Source organism: Carcharhinus amblyrhynchos, chromosome 25, assembly GCF_965287045.1.
Source record: "Carcharhinus amblyrhynchos chromosome 25, sCarAmb.v2.hapA, whole genome shotgun sequence".
NCBI classification, from domain to species: Eukaryota; Metazoa; Chordata; class Chondrichthyes; order Carcharhiniformes; family Carcharhinidae; genus Carcharhinus; species Carcharhinus amblyrhynchos.
In genome coordinates this window covers 2,774,205-2,800,202 of record NC_137348.1, presented here as the reverse complement: position 1 = coordinate 2,800,202, position 25,998 = coordinate 2,774,205, and the positions used below count along the sequence as shown (strand labels likewise).

Sequence of the window (25,998 nt, the reverse complement as noted above, 5' to 3'; positions counted from 1 at the left end):
CGAATTTTCGAGCGGGGACCGGAAGTAGTCCCGGGACTAAGATGGCGGCGCGCGCGGCGAGGTTCAGGCGGTGGAGCCAGATCGGCAGGTACCGCCCGAGAGGCCGGCGGGGGAATCGGGGAACAGAGTCCGAGAGGCCGCCGGGGGAACCAGGGGACAGGGTCCGAGAGGCCGCCGGGGGAGACGGGGCCGGGGGCAGAGACCCCGGCGGGGAGGGAGCCCGAGACCCCAGCGGCGGGGCCTGGACTCAGGGGAGATACTGGGGACCCGCCCGGGGGCCGTTAACTCTCTCTGTGTCTCTGTTTCAGGTGCGGCCTCAGCGGCTCCAGGCCCTTCAGCAGCTCCGGTTACCCTACCGTGCCGCTCTCCTCCCCGCTTCCCAACCTTCCTAAACCAGTCTTCGCCAAGGCCAGCGGGCAGGACAAGTACGAGACCCGCATCTCGGTGCTGGAGAACGGGCTGCGGGTGGCCTCTCAAGACAAATTCGGCCAATTCTGCACAGTGGGAGGTCAGTGTGGGGGAGCAGAGGGCAAAGGTCAGTGTGGGGGAGCAGAGGGCAAAGGTCAGTGTGGGGGAGCAGAGGTCAATACCTCAGCAACAAAACCCACAAATCTGAAACTCTGCAAACACTCAGCAGTGATGTGGAGATGCCGGCATTGGACTGGGGTAAACACAGTAAGAGGTCTCACAACACCAGGTTAGAGTCCAACAGGTTTATTCAGTAGCAAAACCCACTAGCTTTTGAAGCGCTGCCCCTTCATGAGGTAAGTGGGAGTTCCGTTCACAAGCAGAGCATATAAAGACACAAACTCAATTTACAAGATAATGGTTGAAATGCAAGTCTTTACAGGTAATCAAGTCTTAAAGGTACTGACAATGTGAGTGGAGAGAGGGTTAAGCACATGTTAAAGAGATCTGTTTTGTCTCAAGCCAGGACAGTTAGTGAGATTTTGCAAGCCCAGACAAGTCGTGGGGGTTATTGATAGTGTGACATGAACCAAGATCCCGATTGAAGCCACCCTCGTGTGCGGAACTTGGCTATTAGTTTCTGCTCAGCAACTCTGCCGGGTACACGGTACATACTCTTGCAACTCGGCCAACGTTGTCTACTTGATACGCTACAGGGAAGGATGTCCGAGGCATGGTACATTGGGGAGATCATGCAGATACTACGACAATGGATAAATGAACATCGCTTTACAATCACCAGGCAAGACTGTTCTCTTCCTGTCGGGGAACACTTCAGCAATTACAGGCATTCAGCCTCTGATCTTTGGGTAAGCGTTCTCCAAGGTGGCCTTCACGACACATGACAGTGCAGAGTCGCTGAGCAGAGACTGATAGCCAAGTTCTGCACACATGAGGACGGCCTTAACCAGGATCTTGGGTTTATGTCACACTATCTGTAACCCCCATGACTTGTCTGGGCTTGCAAAATCTCACTGACTGTCCTGTCTGGAGACAATACACATCTCTTTAACCTGTGCTTAACTCTCTCTCCACTCACATTGTCTGTACCTTTAAGACTTGATTACCGGTAAAGACTCACAGTCCAACCATTATTTTGTAAGTTGAGTTTGTGTCTTTATACGCCCTGTTTGTGAACTGAAATCCCACTCACCTGATGAAGGAGCAGCACTCTGAAAATTACCAAAAAAAAACCATTGTCCACAGCAAATTACCCAGCCTTTAGGAGAACAGTGATCACGACAATACACAATCCTGCCACAGCAACCTCTGCAAGATATGCCAGATCACAGAAGATTTTGCTACCAAATAAACCTGTTGGACTTTAACCTGGCGTTGTGAGACTTCTTACACTCAGCACTCAGACAGCCTCTGGAGAGAGAAATGGTTAAAGTTCAGTCAATGAGCATCTACAATACTGGGAGCACTGTTGGTTCTGTTATCTAAGAAAAGGTCTCCTGGCTTTGGGGCAGTTTAGAGAAGATTCACTCGGTTGATCCCCAGTACAGAATGATTTTCTTTTGAGGAGAGGTTAAATAGGATGGGCCTGTGCTCATTGGAGTTTAGAAGAATGAGAGGCGTATTGAGACATAGCAGATTGTAAGAACATAAGAAATAGGAGCAGGCGTAGGCCATCTAACCCTTCGAGCCTGCCCCGCCATTCAATAAGATCATGGCTGATCTGAAGTGGATCAGTTCCACTTTCCCGCTTTCTCCCCATAACCCTTAATTCCCTTGTCTGTCAAAAACCTATCTACCCGTGACTTAAATATATTTAGCGAGGTAGCCTCCACCACTTCAACAGGCAGAGAATTCCAGAGATTCACCACCCTTTGAGTGAAGAAGTTCCTCCTCATCTCTGTTCTAAACTGTCCCCCCCTTATCTTGAGGCTGTGCCCTCCAGTCCTGCTGTCCTTTCTGAGCAGGAAGAATCTCTCTACCTCTACCCTATCCATCCCTTTCATTATCTTATACATCTCTATAAGATCCCCCCTCATCCTTCTAAACTCCAACGAGTACAGACCCAGTCTATTCAGTCTCTCTTCACAGTCCAACCCCCTCATCTCTGGTATCAGCCTAGTGAACCTCCCCTGCACTCCCTCCAAGGCCAAAATATCCTTGCGCAAGTGCGGTGACCAAAACTACACACACTACTCCAGCTGCGGCCTCACCAGTGCCCTGTACAGTTGCAGCAAGACCTCCCTGCTTTTATAATCTGTACCCCTCGCTATAAAGGCCAGCATTCCATTCACCTTCTTGATCACCTGCTGCACCTGCAGACTGGGTTTTTGCAACTCATGCACAAGGACCCCCAGGTCCCTCTGCACCGTAGCATGCTGCAGCTTTTCGCCCTTTAAATAGTAATCCCTCCTACTATTATTCCTGCCAAAGTGGATAACCTCACACTTGCTAACATTGTACTCCATCTGCCAGGTCCTCGCCCACTCGCTCAGCCTATCTAGATCCCTCTGCAGACTTTCCACACCCTCCGCATAATTTGCTTTTCCACTCATCTTCGTGGCATCAGCAAATTTCGACACCCTACACTCAGCCCCCTCCTCCAGATCATCTATATAAATGGTAAATAGCTGAGGCCCCAGCACTGATCCCTGTGGCACTCCACTAGTCACCAACTGCCAATCGGAATAGCACCCATTGATACCAAATCTCTGCCTCCTATTAGACAACCAATCCTCTATCCACGCTAACACCTTATCCCCAACTCCATGCCCCCTAACCTTCTGAAGCAACCTTTTGTGTGGCACCTTATCAAATGCCTTTTGAAAATCGAGAAACACCACATCCACCGGTTCCCCTCTGTCTACCGCACTCGTCACATCCTCATAGAAATCCAATAAATTTGTTAAACACGACTTCCCCTTAACAAATCCGTGCTGCATCTGCTCTATCAAGCCATTCGTTTCTAGGTGCCTCGCTATTTCTTCTTTGACGGATTCAAGCATTTTTCAAGCATTCAAGATTCAAGCATTGTCCAGGATAGGATCGATGCTGAGAGGTTGTTTCCCCTGGTAGGAGAGTCTGGGTCTAGAGGACAATCTCAGAGTAAGGGGTTCATCTATTGAACACCAGAGCTGTTGAGAAGGAATATCTTCTGAGGGTAGTGCATCTGTGGAACTCTTTATCACTGAGGCTGGGGCATTAAGAAAGTTCGAGGCTGAGACAGATCCTTAATTAGTAAAAGAATCCAGGATTATGGGGATAAGGTGGGAAAATGGAGCTGAGGATTCTCGTATCAGATTAATCAAGATCTAATTGAATTGTGGAGCAAATTGAAAGGCTGATGGTTTATTTCTGCTACGTTTTGTGATCTTCTGGCTGTGAAGAGCAATTGGCTTCAAGTTACAGAACATCATCATATGCAAAATAGCTGCTGTGTTTGAGGAGTGATTCATTCTCTCTGAATTGATTTGATTTGTTGCTGGTAAGGCCAGTGGTTTTTGCCCTTTGAGAAGGTGATGGTGAGCTGCTTTCTTGAATTGCAGTCCATGTAGTGTAGGTACATCCACAGTGCTGTTAGGGAGACCTTTTGACCAAGTGAAGGAACGGTGATATAGTTCTAAGTCAGGATGATGTGCAGCTTAGAGGGGAAATTGTAGCTTGTGTTGTTCCATGTATCTGCTGCCTATGTCCTTCTAGATAGAAGTTGTGGGTTTGCAAGTTGTTGTTTCAGGAGTTTTGGTGAATTGCTTCTGTGCTGCATCTTGTCAGTGGTGGAGAGAGTGAATGCTTAAGGAGGTGGATGGTGTGCCCATCAAGCCAGAAACTTTGTCCTGGATGATTATAGAGGATTACAGCATGGAAACAGGCCCTTCAGCACAACTTGTCCATGCTGCCCCTCTTTTTAACCACTAAGCTAATCCCAATTGCCTGCGTTTGGCCCAGTCTATCCAGCCTCCCCTTTATACTCAAACCATCAAATCACAGCATCCATGGTGTTGAGCTTCTTGAATGTTATTGGAGCTGCACCCATCCAGGCAATTGGGGAGTATTCCATCACACTCGGGCACAGTGTTAGCACTGCTGCCTTACAGTTCCAGGGACCCGGTTTCGATTCTCGGCTTGGGTCGCTGTCTGCATGGAGTTTGCACGTTCTCCCTGTGTCTGCATGGCTTTCCTCCAGTTTCCTCACACACTCCAAAGATGAGCAGGTTAGGTGGATTGGCCATGCTAAATTTCTCCTTAGTGTCAGGGGGACTAGCTAGGGTAAATGCATGGGGTTATGGGGATAGGGCCTAGGTGTAATTGTGGTTGGTGCAGACTTGATAGGCTGAATGGCCTCCTTCTGCACTGTAGGATTCTGTGACTTCTGACTTGTACTTTGTATATGGTAGAGAGGCTTTGGGGAGTGATGTATTCAGTGCCGCACCCATGTTTTGTGCACGATGGTCTCTGTCCCAGTCAGAAACAGATCCAGTTACAAACTGCTAACTTGAACACTGTGTCTTCCCCTCAACATTATTAAGACTACAGTGCTGTGTTTAGTTGGATGCTTTCTGTGCTGTTGTCGCGATTAACACATTGAGTGGGTCCTCATGTTGGTTTCATTTGCATTTATTCAGGCCATTACCACTGTGTTGCTGTGGAGCTGTGTGATGTGATAGTCGCTTAATGATGGTGTTCAGTGTGTCTGAGGGGAATGAGCATGTCCAGTTTGGTTTCATTGTTCCTTATTTCACTGTTTATACTCCATCTCCAATTCTGATTTCATTCTCTGTCCCTTTCGTCCTCTCCATCCCAGTCCCAGCAGTAAATCCAGAGACTGCACCTGCATCAGTTCTCTTCTGGGATCCCCCTCTCAAAATTCTTCCTCCGTTCTAGCACGGTCTCTGCCTTGTAATTCCCCCAGCTCTGCTGGTGACACTGACCGTCTCTCTGGGGTCTTGGGGCTTTCTTATTTTCACATTGTGGGATATTGCCTCTGAGTCTCTCATTAATACAATCATATCCTTCAGTTTTAGCAAATGCTGGATCGAGACACGAGGTGAAATATCTGAGCGGGATCTCCCACTTTCTAGAAAAGTTGGCATTTTCTGTAAGTAACTAAATCTCTTTCCAATTTTTACCCAGAATTGTAAAGTACAGGCTCACGAGTTCAGAGTTATAAAATAATCCATCCAGATTGAGATTAACATTCAGCCTCTCGTCCGAGTGAAGATAGTTAATAAAAGAAGCAGAGGGAAGGTGAGAATTTTGTTTCTGAAGACAGTTGTTATTGTGATCTGGAAGGTGCTGCCTGAAAGGGTGAGAGAATCAGATTCAGTTCTGAATTTCTAAAGGGAATTTACAGGACTGGGGAAAGAGTGGGGTAATGGGACAGTTCAAAGTCATGATGGGCTGAATGGCCTCCTTTGACTATTCTCCACGCTGGACTGTTAGCTTGGCCCAGATGTTCTACACACGCAGGCGTTTTGCTGTTACGTATGAATTAGGAGCAGGCCATTCAGCCCTTTGAATCTGCTCCGCAATTCAATAAGATCATGGTTGATCTCCCACCTCAATGCCATTCTCCCGCGTTATCCCCATATCCCTTAGAGCGGAGGAATCTGAGTGTCCACAGCTCCCTGAGGTAGAGAATTCCAAAAGTTCACAAATGTCTGCCCCTTATTCTCAGAGTGTGAGTCATATTCTCAAGACTCCAGCCATCAACGCTGTATTGAGCTGTGAGAAATTTCCACGTTTCAATGAGATCACCTGTCAATCATTTAAACAACCTTCTTCATACTGGATAACGGCTGGGGTGTGAATGCTGACTGGTTTTCTCTGCACACCCTGAGGCCTCCAACCAGTGATATTAAAACTGTTGCCACGGTGACAGTGGTTCAATCGTGGACCTTCCTGGGGTAGTTTGTTTGAACCTAATCCCAGCAGGAGGCATTGTCGTTAATAAGTCGTTTCCTGTCCCTCTGATCGGAGCTCGTTCACTGCTTGTCTAGAAACTAGAAGCAGGAGTAGGCCATTCGGCCCTTCGAGCCTTCTCCACCATTCATTTCAATCATGGCTGATCGTCGAATTCAATATTCTGATCCCCTCATATTCTTTGATCTCTTTAGCCCCAAGAGCTATATCTAACTTTTTCTTGAAATCAGACGTTTTGGCCTCAACTACTTTCTGCGGGAGTGAATTCCACACATTCACCTCCTGGGTGAAGAAATTTCTCCTTGCATCAGTTCTAAAAGATTTATCCCTTATTCTCAAACTATGATTTAATTTATTGTTGTCATGTGTATTTAGTATACAGTGAAAAGTATTGTTTCTTGTGTGCTATACAGACAAAGCATACCATTCATAGGGAAGGAGAGAGTGCAGAATGCAGTGTTACAATCATAGCTAGGCTGTAGAAAAAGACCAACTTAATCCATTCAAAAGTCTGATGGCAGCAGAGAAGAAGCTGTTCTTGAGTCAGTTGATACGTGACCTCAAACTTTTGAATGACCCCTAGTTCTGGACTCCCTCACCATTGGGAATGTTCTTTCTGAATCTACCCTGTCTAACCCTGTTAGAATTGTGTAAGTATCTCAGATCCCCTCTCAATTTGCTAAACTCCAGTGAATATAATCCTAACGGACTTGGTCTCTCCTCATATGATAGACCTGCCATCCCAGGAATCAGTCTGATAAACCTTCACTGTATTCCCTCTACAGCAAGGACATCCTTCCTCAGATAAGGAGACCAAAACTGTACCCAATACTCCAGGTGTGGCCTCACCAGCACCCTATACAATTGCAGCAAAACACTCCAATCCCTCTACTCAAATCCTCCCGCTGTGAAGGCCAGTGTACCATTTGCTGCCTTTACTGCCTGCTGTACCTGCACACTTAGTTCCAGCAATTTCTCCTGTTGCTCTATGTTCGGGATTATTGATGGCATTGAGCACTTTGGAAGGTGTAGTTAGTTGGTCAGCTTGTGTTTAATGTCAAGGTTGAGATGGCAGCTTTGTGCTAACTGGCAGTGTGTTTTTGTCACCAGTCCACCGCACAGTTTGGTTCCAAGGATGAAATCTTGTTGACGCTGGAGAAACATGGAGGGATCTGTGACTGTCAGTCTTCCAGGTAACTGTGCCAGGAACAGGCAGCTCTGCTCCAACACCCTGTCGATTGCTCCTCCGGTATCTGAGCTTCAGACAGGCTGCGTGCCGAGGTGGCCATTTTCAAACAATTGTAGGTCTAGGTTGAACAGGGGTTCCCCAGTGGCATTGGGGCCACATGAACTGTGACAGTGCCAGATCGTCCCTGTTAAATTCTTCTCACTGTGTGTAAGCTGTTCACATTTTCGCATTTCACATGTGTGCTATTAGAAATGGAATGGCTGGCATGGTCTAGATCAAATTCCTCCAAACTCGCACTGGTCCCTGTGCTAACTCTGATCAACTTCTCCCCAAACTCCCGCTGTCCCTGTGCTAACGCACATCAACTTACCCCCCCAAACGTTCTCCAGGTGTTCCGGTTTCCTCCCACATTCCAAAGATGTGCGGGTTAGGTTGGTTGGCCATGCTAAAATAGCCCCTTGGTGTCCTGAAATGTGTAGGTTAGAGGGATCATTGGGTAAATATGTAGGGATATGGGGGTAGGGCTTAGGTGGGATTGTGGTCGGTGCAGACTTGATGGGCCAAATGGCCTCTTTCTGCATTGTAGGGTTTCTATGATTCCAACTTCTCCCCAAACTCCTGCTGTACCTGTGCTAACTCGCATCAATTTCCTCCCCAAATTCCCGCTGCCCTGAGTTACTGCTTAGCTGTGTGTATGTGCCATTTACAGAGAGCGTTTGTCCCAGGTGCCATCCTAGGCTGGCTTCAGGGTGGCAGAGGGACTTGGGTTGGAGAAGGTTCATTCGGGAAGGCACCAAATACATTGAGAGACTTCATCAGGAATGAGCAAAGGTCAAGGCATTGGAAGGACTACTACCTACTGTCCCACCTGTAGCAGAGTCTGCAAAGCACACATTGGGCTTATCTGACCTCTTGGAACCCATTAAACCAGAGTGGAGACCAGTCATGCTCAGTTCCCAGGGACTGCCTTAGAAGTAGATATCTGGTGATGGGGAATGTGTATGGAGGAGAGTGGAATTTAGCCAACTCACTGGCTGTCTCACCATCTCTCTCCAGGAAAGCATGCACATGTGGCTATTGAGATTAGATGCTCTGTCATCGCCACGGTCACATCACAAAGTACTTACAGCCCAGAAACATGCCATTCAGCCCATCTGCCCCACCAGCTTCCTCCTGCCCTACATCATCTGACCCAATCACCCTATCCTTCTGTTTTCCTATTGTGTGTTAATCCAGCTTTCTCTTGACTGTATCGATACTGTTCACCCCAGCCACTACTGTGGGAGTGAATCCCACATTCTCCCCACTCTCTGGGTAAAGAAGTTTCTCCTGCGTTCCCCATTGGATTTATTTCACGTTGATGTCTCCTAGTTTTGGTCTGTCCATAAGTGGAAGTATCTTCTCTGTATCTACCCTATTAAACCCCTCCATAATGTTGAACATCTCTATTTGATCACCCCTCAGCCTTCTCTATTTTTCTGAAAGACCCCCAGCCCCTTCAGTCATTCCTGACTGTTAGAAACTCTCAGGTGTATTAAGACCATAAAACATAGGAGCAGAGTTAGGCCACTCGGCCCATTGACTCTGCCCCGCCATTCAATCATGGCTGATGTTTTTCTCATAAGAACATAAGAAATAGGAGCAGGAGTAGGCCATCTAGCCCTTCGAGCCTGCCCCGCCATTCAATAAGATCATGGCTGATCTGTTGTGGCTCAGTTCCACTTTCCCGCCCTCTCCCCATAACCCTTAATCCCCTCTCTTATCAAGAACCCATCAACCCGCTTCTTAAAAATATTTAGCGAGGCAGCCTCCACCACTTCAACGGGCAGAGAATTCCAGAGATTCACCACCCTTTGAGTGAAGAAGTTCCTCCTCAACTCCGTTCTAAACCGCCTCCCCTTTATCTTGAGGCTGTGCCCCCTAGTCCTACTGTCTTTTTTGAGCGGGAAGAGTCTCTCCACCTCTATCCTATCCATCCCATTCATCATCTTATACGTCTCAATGAGATCTCCCCTCATTCTTCTAAACTCTAACGAGTACAAGCCTAGTTTATTCAGCCTCTCCTCATAGCTCAATCCCCTCAACTCCGGTATCAGCCTAGTAAACCTCCTCTGCACTCCCTCCAGGGCCAAAATATCCTTGCGCAGGTGCGGCGCCCAAAACTGCACACAGTACTCCAGCTGCGGCCTCACCAATGCCCCATACAGCTGCAGCAAGACCTCCCTACTTTTATATTCAATCCCCCTCGCTATGAAGGCCAGCATCCCATTCGCCTTCCTGACCACCTGCTGCACCTGCAAGCTGGGTTTTTGCAACTCATGCACAAGGACCCCGAGGTCCCTCTGCACCGTCGCCTGCTGCAGTTTTTCGCCACGTAAGTAATAGTCCTTCCTACCATTCTTCCTACCAAAGTGGACCACCTCACACTTGCCAACATTAAATTCCATTTGCCATTTCCTGGCCCATTCGCCCAGCCTATCTAGATCCTTCTGCAGACTCTCCACACCCTCCGCACAATTTGCCTTTCCCCCAATCTTGGTGTCATCAGCAAATTTCGACACCCTGCACTCGGTTCCCTCCTCCAGATCATCTATATAAATGGTAAATAGCTGAGGCCCCAGCACCGACCCCTGGGGCACCCCACTAGTCACCAACCGCCAATCCGAATAGCACCCATTGACCCCCACTCTCTGCCTCCTATTTGACAACCAATCCTCTATCCACGCTAACACCCTACCCCCAACTCCATGTCCCCTGACCTTCTGCAATAACCTCTTGTGAGGTACCTTGTCAAACGCCTTCTGAAAATCCAGAAAGACCACATCCACCGGCTCTCCTCTATCCACTGCCCTAGACACATCCTCATAGAACTCCAGTAAATTTGTCAGACACGACTTCCCTTTAATGAAACCGTGTTGCGTCCGCCCTATCAAGCAATTCCCTTCAAGATGCCTCGCAATTTCCTCCTTAATGACGGATTCTAACATTTTACCTACCACAGACGTTAAACTAACCGGCCTATAATTCCCCGCCTTTTGCCTGGCACCCTTCTTAAACAACGGCGTAACATTAGCCGTTTTCCAATCTTCCGGCACTTCCCCGGAATCTCATCCCCATTCTCTTGCCTTCTCTTATTAATTAAGAAGCTATTTATCTCTGTCTTAAAGACACTCAATGACCTGGCCTTCACAGCCCTCTGTGGCAAAGAGTTCCACAGATTCATCACTCTCTGGCTGAAGAAATTCCTCGTCATCTCTGTTTTAAAGGATCACCCCTTTAGCCTGAGGTTGTGCCCTCTGGTTGTAGTTTTTCCAACTAGTGGAAACATCCTCTCCATGCCCACTCTATCCGGGCCTCGCGGTATCCTGTAAGTTTCAATAAAATCCCCCCTCATCCTTCTAAACTCCAACCAGCACAGACCAAGTGTCCTCAACCACTCCTCATACAACAAGCTCTTCATTCTAGGGATCATTCTTGTGAACGTCCTCTGGACCCTTTCCAAGGCCAGCACATCCTTCCTTAGATATGGGGCCCAAAACTGCTCACAATACTCCAAATGGGGTCTGACCAGAGCCTTATACAGCCTCAGAAGTATATCCCTGCTCTTGTATTCTACCCCTCTCAACATAAATGCTAACATTGCATTTGCCTTCCTAACTGCTGACTGAACCTGCACATTAAGCTTAAGAGAATCTTGAATAAGGACTCTCCAAATCCCTTTGTGTTTCTGATTTCCTAAGCATTTCCCCATTTAGAAAATAGTCTATGTCTCCATTCCTCTTTCCAAAGTGCATAACCTCACACTTTTCCACATTGTATTCCATCTGCCACTTCTCTACCCACTCTCCTAACCTGTCCAAGTCCTTCTGCAGCCCTCCTGCTTCCTCAATACTACCTGTCCCTCAACACATCTTTGTAATATGAACTTGGCTGAGATACTGAATATCTATGGAGTGGTTATGATTATCCTTGACTAGTCAGGACAATAATTAGATGAGTGGGGTGGCACGGTAGCACAGTGCTTCATGGCTCCAGGCAGCTGGGTTCGAATCCTGGCTCGGCTCACTGTCTGTGTGGAGTTTGCACATTCTCCCTGTGTCTGCATGGGTTTCCTCCCACAGTCCAAAGATACGCGGGCTAGGTTGATTGGCCCTTCTAAATTGCCCTTTAGTGTCCTGGGATGCATCGGTTAGACGGATTAGTAGGTAAATACATAGGGATATGGGGATAAGGCCGGGTGGGATTATGGTTGGTGCAGACTTGATGGGCCGAATGGCCTCTTTCTGCACTGTCTGATTCTATTTCTCCCTCTCCTTGTCTGTCTTCTGCCCTTCCTGTTTTTGTAACACTCTCCCATATTCTATCTACGCCAGTCTGTATATCTCATTGACTGGATCAGTAAGGAGATGAATCGGAATGTGTTGTCCTGTACTCCGGGCTCAATAGTCACCTGATTCAGAGTCATTCTCCTTCATCTGAGGGTGCAGCTGAAGGGGGTTTGAGCCTCTTTCAATTACCACACCCCAGCCCTTATTGTTTTCTCAGAGGTGGGGAGATTGATCAGGAGGCAGCACTCGGAGTGGATGGGAGATCGGGAGTGCTTCTCATGGTGGGGGTGGGGGGAGAGGGAAGAAAATCCTCCTAAAGATTCCAATGGATGAGACTGGGGACAAACTGGCCTCTCTCCCAGGATGTTGCTGTCTGATCGTAAAATCCAATATTGTGATACACGGTGACACAGTGCTTAGTCTCAACGCCAGGGACTCGGGTTCGATCCCCAGCATGGGTCACTGTCTGTGTGGAATCTGCACATTCTCCCCGTGTCTGTGTGGGTTTCCTCCTACAGTCTGAAAGACGTGTTGGTTCAGGTGTATTGGCCGTGCTAAATTCTCCCTCAGTGTACCCAAACAGACATGTGGTGACTAGGGGATTTTCCCAGGAATTTCATTGCAGTGTTAATGTGAACCTACTCGTGATACTAATAAATATATTTTCAGCAGTTTCAGGACAAGTTTGATAATGATCATTGGGATAAATGGTTGTTTGCAATCCTATTTCAGAGACACTACCATGTTTGCAGTCTCTGCGGAGGTGAAGGGTCTGGAGACGATGGTCAGTCTCCTCGCCGACGTGGTGCTTCAGCCGAGGTTAACAGGTACCGGAAAGAAAAGCAAAATACTGCAGGTGCTGCAATCCGAAACAAAAGCACAAAATGCTGGAAAATCTCAGCAGGTCTGACAGTGTCTGTGGAAAGAGAATAGAGCCAACGTTTGGTGTCTGTCATCCAGACCCCGCGCTCCCTCAGGACTGACCCTCTGGCAGCGCGCGCTCGGGGCTGACCCTCTGGCAGCGCAGCGCGCTCAGGACTGACCCTCTGGCGGCGCGCGCTCGGGGCTGACCCTCTGGCAGCGCAGCGCGCTCAGGACTGACCCTCTGGCGGCGCGGCGCACGCTCGGGGCTGACCCTCTGGCGGCGCAGCGCGCTCGGGGCTGACCCTCTGGCGGTGCGGCGCGCTCGGGGCTGACCCTCTCGCGGCGCGCGCTCAGGGCTGACCCTCTGGCGGCGCGGCGCGCGCTCGGGGCTGACCCTCTGGCGGCGCGGCGCGCGCTCGGGGCTGACCCTCTGGCAGCGCGGCGCGCGCTCGGGGCTGACCCTCTGGCGGCGCGGCGCGCGCTCGGGGCTGACCCTCTGGCGGCGCGGCGCGCGCTCGGGGCTGACCCTCTGGCGGCGCGCGCTCGGGACTGTGCTGTATGTATGAATCTGGATTATGGTCCCACGGTTCTGAAGTGGGACTTGAACCCAGGAGCTCCTGACTCGGTGAGAGTGCTGCCCTCTGCCTAAAGGGTAACTTGCGAATGTCAGAGGTGACTTCTTATTGGGCGTGAGTTAGGGGAGGTAAAATCATTCAGTAATCTTGATTGCTAATCCTTATTTTCACAGCGTACACACACAGACACTGGGTAAATGCGGCACCCAAAAAACCGTGTGATTTAACTCCCACATAAAGAGCAGCCTCTTTAATTAGCATCAGTTCAACAGTAGAACAGGCCCACGGGCTGAATGGCCATCTCCAAATTCTCATCCCTGTTTCACCCCAAACTCCCTTGCCCAGTGTTAGTTTTGCCCCTCTGCACTGTGATTCCCACACCCCTTTCCCAGCCCACCTCCCTCCTGTGATTGACAGATTTACAATCCATACCCTAGCTAGGCTGGCCCGCTGGAGCTATCGGAGGTGAGGTCCGGCGGACAGGGACAGTGTGCTGTGACCATGGCCTGCTGTGTGGGATTTGCCTGGGCTGGACAGTTGTTGTCTGCGACACTCACACAGCTGGTGTCTTTTATCAATCTGTTCTTGCCCTCAGATGATGAGGTGGAGTTGACCCGTCTGTCTGTCCGCTTCGAATTGGAGGACCTCCAGATGAGACCAGACCCTGAGCCGCTGCTGACTGAGATGATACACGCGGTAATGTTACTTTGCAAATGTACCACAGGTCAAAAGTTTATAATCTGAGATCCCCTGAGACAAAATGAAACTCGAAATATCCAGGTCCCTCTCCTGATCCCAGGGAGTGGGGAATGAAAGAAAGAAGGGAATAGTTGCATTTCTGTAGCGCCTTTCACATTCTCCCAATGTCCCAAAGTGCTCATGGTGAAGTGGCTTTTGAAGGTCAGTCATTGTCAAAAACAGGACAGCGATTCAGGCACAGGAAGATCCCACCAATAGTCATGTGATCATGACCAGATGATTTTGTTTTTAACTCCTGTTGGTTGTGGGATAAATATTGGGCAGGGGAGAACTCTCCATTCAAAATAATGGCCCTGGAATCCTTTACATTTACACAAGAGCATACAGGGCCTTAACATCACGTTCAAACGATGGACCCTCTGACCATGGGTCAGGCGAAGTGACGGTGCGATAGTAGGTATGGGCATTTGGTGGAGTGGGGGGGACACGTGTTGGATTGAACCCCAGCAGGATTCAGGAGAGAAGCAGAGGCAATTCAGTCCCTTGTGTCGAATGTGCCATTGAATTGAATAATTGCTGATTTTGTATCTTAGTTCCATCCACCCGCCTTGGTTCCCTATCCCTTAATCCTCTTCGCCAAATGATCTGCACACCACCCCGCCCTCCACCCCCCGGGAGAATAGAGAATTCCATGTTTTTAGTTTATTGGTGTCAGAAGTAGGCTTACATTAACACTGCAATGAAATTACTGTGAGAATCCCCTTAGTCTCCACACTCCGCCAGTTCGGGTACACTAAGGGAGAATTTAGCATGGCCGATGCACCTAACCAGCACATCTTTCGGACCGTGGGAGGAAACCGGAGCACCTGGAGGAAACCCATGCAGGCACGGGGAGAATGTGCAGACTCTGCACAGACAGTGACCCAAGATGGGAATTGAACCAGGGTTCCTGGTGCTGTGAGGTAGCAGCACTAACCACTGTGCCATCGTGCTGCCCATATGTACTGACCTGCTTACATTAGACAGGGATGAAGCTTGTCATTCCCACATATCAATCCATTGTACAAATGTACATTTCCATTGTCCTCTGTGTGAAGAAGCTCCTCCTGACGTCACTGCAATGGCTTGCTTCCAATTTGATGGCTCTTGCCCCCTTGTTCTAGATTCTCGACACTAGAGGAAATAGTTTCTCTTTATTGACCTTGTTGAAACTTTTAATCATCTTAAACTGCTCGATTAGATCACCTTTTAATCTTTAATCACACTGGAGAAAGACAAGCCCGGTTTGTGTAACCTGATCCCCTCCATAGCCAATCTATTCTTCCTGTGTCTGAACGCAGTTACTCCAGTAACCAGATATTGGTGTAACTGAGGTAACTATAACTCGGTATCTCTGTATTCCAGCCTCCTCCTCATGAAGAGGAAGTATTTTTTTATTTAAGGTGTGGCTGGGTTGGAGAGGAGGGTGAGAGAGCTGAGTGCAGAGTGGGGTTGGCGCAGAGTGAAAGTTTTCTCCTCTCTCCCACCAGGCAGCTTATCGGGACAATACTGTGGGACTGCCCAGATTCTGTCCCGCTGAGAACGTGGAGAAGATTGATCAGAAATTGCTTCACTCGTTCCTGCGGAATTACTACACTCCGGACAGGTTGGTGCTGGCTGGAGTCGGAGTGGATCATGACCAACTGGTGGAACACGCAAAGAAATACCTTCTGGGTATGCAGAAATAGTACGGCATGTTCGACACATCACTGCTTTCATTGTTTGTGTATCAATGGACAAAACGAACTTGCAGAATAAAGCAGGTTCACTAGAAGCCAGTCATTCCCACAAAGCAAACCAACTTGTATGAATTCACAGCACAAGATCATTTGGCACATCAACTGTATCAACTCTTTGAAAGAGTTTCCCAATACCCTAGCAAGTTTCACTTTATCTGCTTTTAAGCAGCATGTCCCAGATTGTCAGAACCTGCGTGTAACAAACTTCCCTACATCTCTCCTTTGGTTCTTTTGCTAATTACTTTAAACCAGCTCCCAATGCCTTTTGTCAGTAAAAACCTGTTTTATTCTATCAGAACCCTTCATGGTGCCCAAAGAATGACAATCTGGTATGCTAGCACAAAATAAAAAATAAAAGCCAATTACTACAGATGCTGGAATCTGAAACCAAAAGAGAAAAGGCTGGAAAATCTCAGCAGGTCTGGCAGCATCAAAGCTTTGACAAAAAGTCATCTGGACTTGAACCATCAGCTCTTTTCTCTCCTTACAGATGTTGCCAAACTTAAGAGATTTTCCAGTATTTTCTCTTTTGGTATAATGGCACAGTGGTTAGCATGGCTGCCTCACAGCGCCAGGACCTGGGTTCGATTCCAGCCTCGGGTGACTGTCTGTGCAGTTTGCACATTCTCTCTGTGTCTGTGTGGGTTTCCTTCCGCAGTCCGAAAGATGTGCTGGTTAGGTGGATTGGCCATGTTAAATTGCTCCTTAGTGTCCCAAGATGTGTAGGTTAAGGGGATTAGCCATGGTAAATATACAGGGTTACGGGAATAGAGCAGGACACAGGACCTGGGTAAGATACTACCAGAGAGTCTATTAATCCCAGTTTCTATAAACTCCCTTTTATTGCTGTTCAGCTGCACTTCAAACAACCGACCCAAACAGACGACAGAAGCACAATTAAATATCTTTCCTGAAAGAAGGTGTCTCCAACAGCGCGGCACTCCCTCAGCATTGACCTTCTGGCAGCGCGGCACTCCCTCAGCACTGACCCTCTGACAGTGTGGCACTCCCTCAGCACTGACCCTGTGGCAGCGCGGCACTCCCTCAGCACCTTTCTCCGATGCTGTGGCACTCCCTTGGATTGTATTAAGGATGTTGGGATCTGGATTGTAGGGTCAAGAATCTAAAATGTGGCTTAAAACTGCAATGGACAAATCCGGAGATGACTGCTGTGCACAGAGCCCTGGCTGGCACTGTGCAGAGGGGACAGGCTGGGTGGGATCTGTGGATCTAGGTAAGAGCTGGGTTAGTAACACTGATCAATCTCTCTCTCTCTTCAATGCCTCACAGGGGTCACGCCAGTTTGGGGGTCAGGAAAGCCCACAAATGTGGACCACTCTGTCGCCCAGTACACCGGAGGAATCGTGAAGGTGAGACACTGCCCTCGCTGCAGGGTTTAATCCCCCAGGGGAATTAAATCATCTGAAAAAAAATACAGAGCTGTGGGGCAAAGGTGTGGGAGTGGCATCAGGTGAGAGCCAGCACACACACAGTGGGCCGAGTGGCCCTTTGCTGTGCTTGATTATTCTATGATTGTATATTTTTGCAAAATTCCTCTGGGGAAATAGTTCCCTGGAGATCCCCCTGTGTAAAGTCTGCAGCTGCTACACTGGACACTAGGTGGAGACAGAGGCCAGCCACACATGTCAAGGCTTCTCTCTCCATCTGTCCTGTGCTATCCCCTCATCATCCTCCTCCCCTGCCAGCTGGGTGGGATTGAGGGGAAGTAATGAGGAGATGACTTTACTCTGGGGGTGAGTGGGAGTGAAGGGATGGGGATCTGGAGCTAGAGGGGTAAGAGAGATGTGGGGTGGGAGGGGCGGGGGGAGATGGATCTAGGGGTTTTCCAGAGAAGTGGGTTTTGTGCCCCCTGGCGGATATTGCAAGGATCATGTGGATGACTCGATGATCTAGCCTCCTGTTTTAGTGGATGGGGGAGCAGCGTGGGAGATGGTCTGAGCAACACTGTCTCTGATTTCCCAGGTGGAGAAGGACATGACTGACGTTAGTCTGGGACCCACTCCCATCCCGGAGCTCTCACACATCATGATTGGATTAGAAAGCTGCTCCTTCCTGGTAAGTAACATCCTATTATTAGAAAGGATATTATTAAACTAGAAAGAGTGCAGAAAAAAGTATACCAGGATGCTACTGAGACTTGATGGTTTGAGTTACAAGGAGAGGCTGGATAAACTGAGACTTTTTTCTTTGGAGCATAGGAGGCTGAGGGGTGATCTTATAGAGGTCTATAAAATAATGAGGGGCACAGATCAGCTAGATAGTCAATATCTTTTCTCTAAGGTAGGGGAGTCTAAAACGAGAGGCATTGGTTTAAGGTGAGAGGGGAGAGATACAAAAGTGTCCAGAGGGGCAATTTTCTCACATAGAGGGTGATCAATATCTGGAACAAGCTGCCAGAGGTGGTAGTAGAGGTGGGTACAATTTTGTCTTTTAAAAAGCATTTAGACAGTTACGTGGGTAAGATGGGTATCGAGGGATATGGGCCAAACGCGGGCAATTGGGACTAGCTTAGGGGTTTAAAAAGGGTGGCAGGGATGTTAAGCCGAAGGGCCTGTTTCCATGCTGTAAACCTCTATGACTAACTGCTTTCAATAACTGATTGCACTGGGGAGCATGGTGTACTAAAAATCCAGAGAGAATGAATACAGAACACTGCTGCAGGCAGCTCAGAATTGGAATTCTGTTTAATTCAGGGAATAAAACTCTGGGATCAGTGAAAGGGATAACGAAACTCTGAGACTGTCATTCAAATACCAGTTGGTTACTGATGTAATGTAGAGTTATTCAGTTATAAAGAGAGATTGGGACTGGTTTCCTTAGAGAAGACTGAGGGGGGATTTGATTGAGATGTTCCAAATCATGAGAGGGCTTACAGAGTAAATAGAGAGCAACTGTTCTCATTGGCGGAAGGAATGAGAAGTAGAGGGTTAGGGTAACTGGCAAAAGAAGGAATGAAGATGTGAGGAGGGAAGTATTTTACACAGGAAGTGGTTGAGATTTGGAGTTCACTGACTGAGAGTGTGGTGGATCCTGCAGCCAGTAACTCACCTCCTGACTCCCCGAAGCCTGCTCACCATCAATCAGACAAGTGGAGAGTATCCCAATGTATTCCTGAGCATCAGGTCAGGAGTGTCTTGGAGTACTCTCCACTTGCCTAGATGGGTGCAGCTCCAACAACACTCCAGAAGCTCAATCCCATCAAGGACAAAGCAGCCCTGCTTGATTGGCACCCTATTCACTCCCTTAAACATTTACTCGCTCCACCACAGATGAACAGTGGCAGCAGTGAGTGCCATCTACAGGCTCTGTCTGCACTACTGCGACTCAACAAGGCTCCATCAACACCAAACACTGACCACCTAGAAATAAATACCCAGGGCAGCAGATACATAGGAATGCCACCTCCTGATAGTTCCCCTCCAAGTCACACACCATCCTCATTTGGAATTGGTCGAGATCCTGAGACTCCTTGGTTCAAGAAGGCAGCTTTGAATGCAGTTAGGTCAAGCCAGCAACACCACTTGATGCAAATAGCCAGAAGTTTTTTTTTCAAAAAAAGTACTGGGTTAGATACAGGGTAAAGCTCTCTCTACACTGTCCCCCATCAAACACTCCCAGGACAGGTACAGCACGGGGTTAGATACAGAGTAAAACTTTCTCTGTGTTGTGTGGGAGGTGTGGGTTTATGTTCTGTAATCGATGAGGGTGACTGGAAGTTTTGTGTTTTGGTTGCAGGAAGATGACTTCATCCCCTTCGCTGTGTTGAACATGATGATGGGTGGTGGAGGCTCTTTCTCAGCTGGGGGCCCAGGGAAGGGAATGTTCACCAGACTCTACCTCAACGTCCTGAACAGGTTGGTCCAGCAGCCTGCGCTCTGTCTCTCTGTATCAGAGCTCCATCTGGGGTGGGGGCAGGTGAATTCGGCACCTGCGGGGACAGGGAAGGGGAGTGGATCTGCGTCGCTTGTGTGGGATGTAATGGAATTTGGAGCAGGACCAGTGACGTCAGCGATTTGGCCCATCTTTATGGAGTGGGTTCCTGTGCTGAGAGTTTCCCCCACTGCAGAAATGCCCCAATCCCAGGGGAGGAGAGGCAAAGGTGAAGTCATCCTTCCCCCTCCCCTCCGATAGATGCTCCCCTGGTGGCATGGAGCTGGTACCCAGCCCTCCTCCCACCTGCCACCACCAAGGGGGCACGGAGCTGGTACCTGGAGCTGCTACCCACCCCCTGGGGGGCACAGAACTGGCACCTGGGTTTGGGGCTGAATGCACAGAAAGGCTCCTGTTTCTGATGCACCTTTCACCACTTCAGGATGTTCTAAAGTGTAATCACTTTGTAATGTAGGAAATGGAGCAGTCAATTTACACAGCAAGATCCCACAAGCAGTAATGTGGTAATGGTCAGATCATCTAATTTTGTTCTGTTGTTTGAAGAGTAAACATTATCCCCCAGGACACCAGGGAGAACTCCCCTGCTCCCCTTGAAATGGTGGCTGTGGAATCTCGGGCAGTTCTATGAGGATGTGTCTAGGGCGGTGGATAGAGGAGAGCCGGTGGATGTGGTCTTGCTAGATTTTCAGAAGGCATTTGACAAAGTACCTCACAAGAGGTTATTGCAGAAGGTCGAGGGACATGGAGTTGGGGGTAGGGTGTTAGTGTGGATAGAGGATTGGTTGTCAAATAGGAGGCAGAGAGTGGGGTCAACGGGTGCTATTCGGATTGGCGGATGGTGACTAGTGGAGTGCCCCAGGGGTCGGTGCTGGGGCCTCAGCTTTTTACCATTTATATAGATGATCTGGAGGAGGGAACCGAGTGTAGGGTGTCAAAATTTGCTGATGACACCAAGATTGGTGGAACGGCAAATTGTGCGGAGGGTGTGGAGAGTCTGCAGAAGGATCTAGATAGGCTGGGCGAATGGGCCAAGAAATGGCAAATGGAATTTAATGTTGGCAAGTGTGAGGTGGTCCACTTTGGTAGGAAGAATGGTAGGAAGGACTATTACTTACGGGGCGAAAAACTGCAGCAGGCGACGGTGCAGAGGGACCTCGGGGTCCTTGTGCATGAGTCGCAAAAACCCAGCTTGCAGGTGCAGCAGGTGGTCAGGAAGGCGAATGGGATGCTGGCCTTCATAGCGAGGGGGATTGAATATAAAAGTAGGGAGGTCTTGCTGCAGCTGTATAGGGCATTGGTGAGGCCGCAGCTGGAGTACTGTGTGCAGTTTTGGGCGCCGCACCTGCGCAAAGATATTTTGGCCTTGGAGGGAGTGCAGAGGAGGTTTACTAGGCTGATACCGGAGTTGAGGGGGTTGAGCTATGAGGAGAGGCTGAATAAACTGGGCTTGTACTCGTTAGAGTTTAGAAGAATGAGGGGAGATCTCATTGAGACGTTTAAGATGATGAATGGGATGGATAGGATAGAGGTGGAGAGACTCTTCCCGCTCAAAAAAGACAGTAGGACTAGGGGGCACAGCCTCAAGATAAAGGGGGGGCGGTTTAGAACGGAGTTGAGGAGGAACTTCTTCACTCAAAGGGTGGTGAATCTCTGGAATTCTCTGCCCGTTGAAGTGGTGGAGGCTGCCTCGCTAAATATTTTTAAGACGCGGGTTGATGGGTTTTTGGTAAGAGAGGGGATTAAGGGTTATGGGGAGAGGGCGGGAAGGTGGAACTGAGCCGCAACAGATCAGCCATGATCTTATTGAATGGCGGGGCAGGCTCGAAGGGCTAGATGGCCTACTCCTGCTCCTATTTCTTATGTTAAAGACAGCACCTCCAACAGAGCAGCTTTCCCTCAGTACTGCACTGGGCAAGTCAGCCAGGATTCTGGCAAAACTGTGGAGTGGGGTTTGAGCCCACAAAATCCTGATTCTGAAGGACTTCTGTACCCCTGCATGCTGAACCCTGTATCTAACCCCAGCTGACACTGGGAATTGAATAGAGAAAGAGACTCCAGCACTACGGCATAGTGGTTATCACTCCTGCCTTATGGCGCTAGGGACCTGGGTTCGATTCCCATTTTGGGTCACTGTCAATGTGGAGTTTGCACATTCACCCTGTGTCCGTTCACCCTATGTTAGACAAGGGAATTGAGGGTTATGGGGAGAAAGCGGGAAAGTGGAACTGAGCCACTTCAGATCAGCCATGATCTTATTGAATGGCAGGGCAGGGTCGAAGGGCTAGATGGCCTACTCCTGCTCCTATTTCTTATGTTCTTATGTCTGTGTGGGTTTCCTCCACAGTTCAAAGGTGTGCAGGTCAGGTGCACTGGCCATGTTTAAAATTGCTACTTCGTGTTGGGGGGGTCCAGCATGGGGTTATGGGGATAGGGACCTGGTGGGCCCTATCCCCATAACGCAGCACGGTTTCGTTAAGGGGAAGTCATGTCTGACGAATTTATTGGAGTTCTATGAGGATGTGTCTAGGGCAGTGGATAGAGGAGAGCCGGTGGATGTGGTGTTTCTTGATTCTCAGAAGGCATTTGATAAGGTGCCGCACAAGAGGTTATTACAGAAGGTCAGGGGGCATGGAGTTGGGGGTAGGGTGTTAGCGTGGATAGGGGATTGGCTGTCAAATAGGAGGCAGAGAGTGGGGGTCAATGGGTGCTATTCGGATTGGCGGTTGGTGACTAGTGGAGTGCCCCAGGGGTCGGTGCTGGGGCCTCAGCTATTTACCATTTATATAGATGATCTGGAGGAGGGAACCGAGTGTATGGTGTCGAAATTTGCTGATAACACCAAGATTGGTGGAACGGCAAATTGTGCGGAGGGTGTGGAAAGTCTGCAGAAGGATCTAGATAGGTTGGGCGAATGGGCCAGGAACTGGCAAATGGAATTTAATGTTGGCAAGTGTGAGGTGGTCCACTTTGGTAGGAATAATGGTAGGAAGGACTATTACTTACATAGCGAAAAACTGCAGCATGCAACGGTGCAGAGGGACCTCAGGGTCCTTGTGCATGAGTCGCAAAAACCCAGCCTGCAGGTGCAGCAGGTGGTCAGGAAGGCAAATGGGATGCTGGCCTTCATAGCAAGGGGGATTGAATATAAAAGTAAGGAGGTCTTGCTGCAACTGTACAGGGCACTGGTGAGGCCGCAGCTGGAGTACTATGTGCAGTTTTGGTCGCCGTACTTACGCAAGGATATTTTGGCCTTGGAGGGAGTGCAGAGGAGGTTTACTAGGCTGATACCAGAGTTGAGGGGGTTGAACTATGAGGAGAGGCTGAATAAACTAGGCTTGTACTCGTTAGAGTTTAGAAGAATGAGGGGAGATCTCATTGAGACATATAAGATGATGAATGGGATGGATAGGATAGAGGTGGAGAGGCTCTTCCCGCTCAGAAAGGACAGTAGGTCTAGAGGGCACAGCCTCAAGATAAAGGGGGGGAGTTGAGGAGGAACTTCTTCACTCAAAGGGTGGTGAATCTCTGGAATTCTCTGCCCGTTGAAGTGGTCGAGGCTGCCTCGCTAAATATATTTAAGACGCGGGTTGATAGGTTTTTAATAGGCAAGGGGATTAAGGGTTATGGGGAGAGGGCAGGAAGGTGGAACTGAGCCACGACAGATCAGCCATGATCTTATTGAATGGCGGGGCAGGCTCGAGGGGCTAGATGGCCTACTCCTGCTCCTATTTCTTATGTTCTTATGTGGGATTATGGTTGGTGCAGACTTGATGGGCTGAATGGCCACCTCCTGTACTGTAGGGATTCTATGATTCAAATTTCAATCCATTGATAGGCTAGTTTGTCCAGGAGATTATGATGAACATCACACTGAACGGTTCTTTCTCTCCCTCAGACACCACTGGATGTACAATGCCACTGCCTATCACCACAGCTATGAGGACACTGGGCTGCTCTGTATACATGCCAGTGCAGATCCTAGACAGGTACTGAATCCTCTATCCATTCCAGAAGCTGACTGCAGTTTACACCATTTACACCCACTGCAGAACTGTTAATCCCTCTGTTATTTCCAGCTTAGCTGCTCACCTCAATTTACCATTTCACTTTTCAGGTCAGGGAGATGGTGGAAATTATCACTCGAGAATTTGTTTTGATGACTGGTTCAGTGGGAGAGGTAAGTGTGTGGATCTTGCAAGGAAATTGCATCATTGAATTAATACTTTATACAACTTTATTCAGACAGGGAGGGCAGACAGAGACCCAATTGGGCAGATGGGTAGAGGCTGCTGTATAAACTCCCCATACCTGCCTTCCATTGCAACCATGACGTGGAGATGCCAGCGTTGGACTGGGGTGGGCACAGTAAGAAGTTTCACAACACCAGGTCAGGACTTTATTCCTCTCTCCACTCTGTTGAGGAAGGGCAGCACCTCAAAAGCTCATGATTCCAAATAAACATGTTGGATTTTAACCAGGTGTTGTGAGATTTCTTACCATCCCACCAGTGTGACTGAAAATGGCAAAACACTCCAGGAACAGTATGATTGCCTGGAAAAATTCAGGTGCCCTTTTCTCTGCCCTGGTCAGTGGCTTACCACAGAATCTCACATCTATGGATTCAAGCCACACTCATGGAACATCAACACAATCCCTACAGTCCAGTGCTGCATGTTGGAGATGCCATCTTTCTGAAGAGGCTTTAAACTGAAACCATGTCTACAATCACACCGTTTACTCAGGCTAATTTCAGTGTTTAATGGAACACTTTGGAGAGAGCTTTACTCTGTATCTAACCCTGGGAGTGTTTGATGGGGACAGTGTAGAGAGAGCTTTACTCTGTATCTAACCCTGTGCTGTACCTGTCCTGAGAGTGTTTGATGGGGAGTTATGGAGAGGATGGGTGCTATAGATAGTTATCGAGGCACACGTTCTATGTTCTATGTTGTTGTCAGATGGAGCTGGAACGAGCAAAGACCCAGCTGAAGTCGATGCTGATGATGAACCTGGAGTCTCGGCCAGTGATATTTGAGGATGTGGGAAGACAGGTGCTGGCAACTGGAGTTCGCAAACTCCCGCAGGAACTCTGCACAATGATTGGTGAGTTAGACAGGAGCTATTGTGTAACTAGACTCTATGCAGAATGATCATTGTGTTTTATTGTCTCTAACACATGCTTACAGCACAGGAGGCCATTCAGCCCCTTTCAAAAGAACTACCCAATTAGTCCCACTCCTTGAAGCTCTGAAATATTCTCCATGAACATTTATTGGAAGTTCCTGTTCAATCTCCTTCTGTCCAGACAGCGCAGCCTAGATAATCCCAACTCACTGGGTGAAACAACTCGCCTCAGCTTCCCGTTTGGTTCTTTTGCGAGTCACTTTTAATCTGGTTACCCACCCTCCTGCCACTGGAAACAGTGTCTTTATTTACTCTATCCAACCTCCTCATGATTTTGGACACCTCCAGTAAATCTCCCCTCGTCTCGCTCTCCTCTCAGGACTTCTCTCAGCTTCTCCAATCTCTCCACATTAACTGTTGTCCCTCATCACAGGAACATTCTAGTAAATCTCCTCTGCACGCTCTCAAAGACCTGGGCATCCTTCCTAACTTGATCCAGTTAAGCCCCTGAGACACTGAGGAGGCAGCTGTACTGGATTAAACATAGTTCCAATCCCAATTGGAAGAAATGCCGACACTTCCTGCACTCAACCTCCCTCTGACACACACACCCCCCTCCCTCGCACCACCACCACCAAACACATGTAGCTAACAGTGATCTGTTGTGTTTCCAGGAGGGGTAACGGCAGAAGATATCAAGAGAGTCACGACTAAAATGTTACGCAGCAAGCCAGCTGTGGCAGCGCTCGGAGACCTGAGTGATTTACCAACGTACGAACACATCCAGCAGGCTCTGAGCAGCAAGGATGGCCGCCTGCCTCGGATCTACAGGCTATTCCGATGAGCGGTACTCACTCCCCTTCCCGGACTGAAGAACAGAAATGCTACACGTACGGTCCTGGTGTTTTGTAGCCATTTGTCTGTGAGCTGCTTGTATTGTACAGAGATGTAATTGTGTGAAAATGGACTGAAGAGGGAGAGAGAGGGGAATGGGGACTGAAACAGTCTGATTTACTTTTATATAAAACATGGAGAGAAGAGACTGATTTGAAATGGTTGGATGTGTTTACTTAGTGATGCTGCTACAGTTCACCTGCTCCTGGACTGAGATTGTTCTGCGTCAATGCACCAGTCTGCTGTGTGGGGTTATATAAATTTTAATTGTACTAATTGTTGAACGCCTCTCT

The 25,998-nt window shown here is 48.7% G+C and overlaps 1 protein-coding gene across 1 annotated transcript; it reads left to right on the top strand.

The window, feature by feature from the left end:
• Positions 1-4: 4 nt before the first annotated feature.
• pmpca (peptidase, mitochondrial processing subunit alpha) lies at positions 5-25,971 on the top strand. Its single transcript, XM_080212484.1, has 14 exons — positions 5-88; positions 309-508; positions 5,442-5,521; positions 7,456-7,538; positions 12,595-12,689; positions 13,897-13,997; positions 15,530-15,713; positions 17,069-17,148; positions 17,762-17,854; positions 19,535-19,653; positions 23,586-23,676; positions 23,805-23,867; positions 24,646-24,790; positions 25,486-25,971. Exons 1-14 carry the CDS (start codon positions 42-44, stop codon positions 25,653-25,655), a joined length of 1,551 nt encoding a protein of 516 aa, XP_080068610.1. The 5' UTR covers positions 5-41; the 3' UTR covers positions 25,656-25,971.
• Positions 25,972-25,998: the final 27 nt, after the last annotated feature.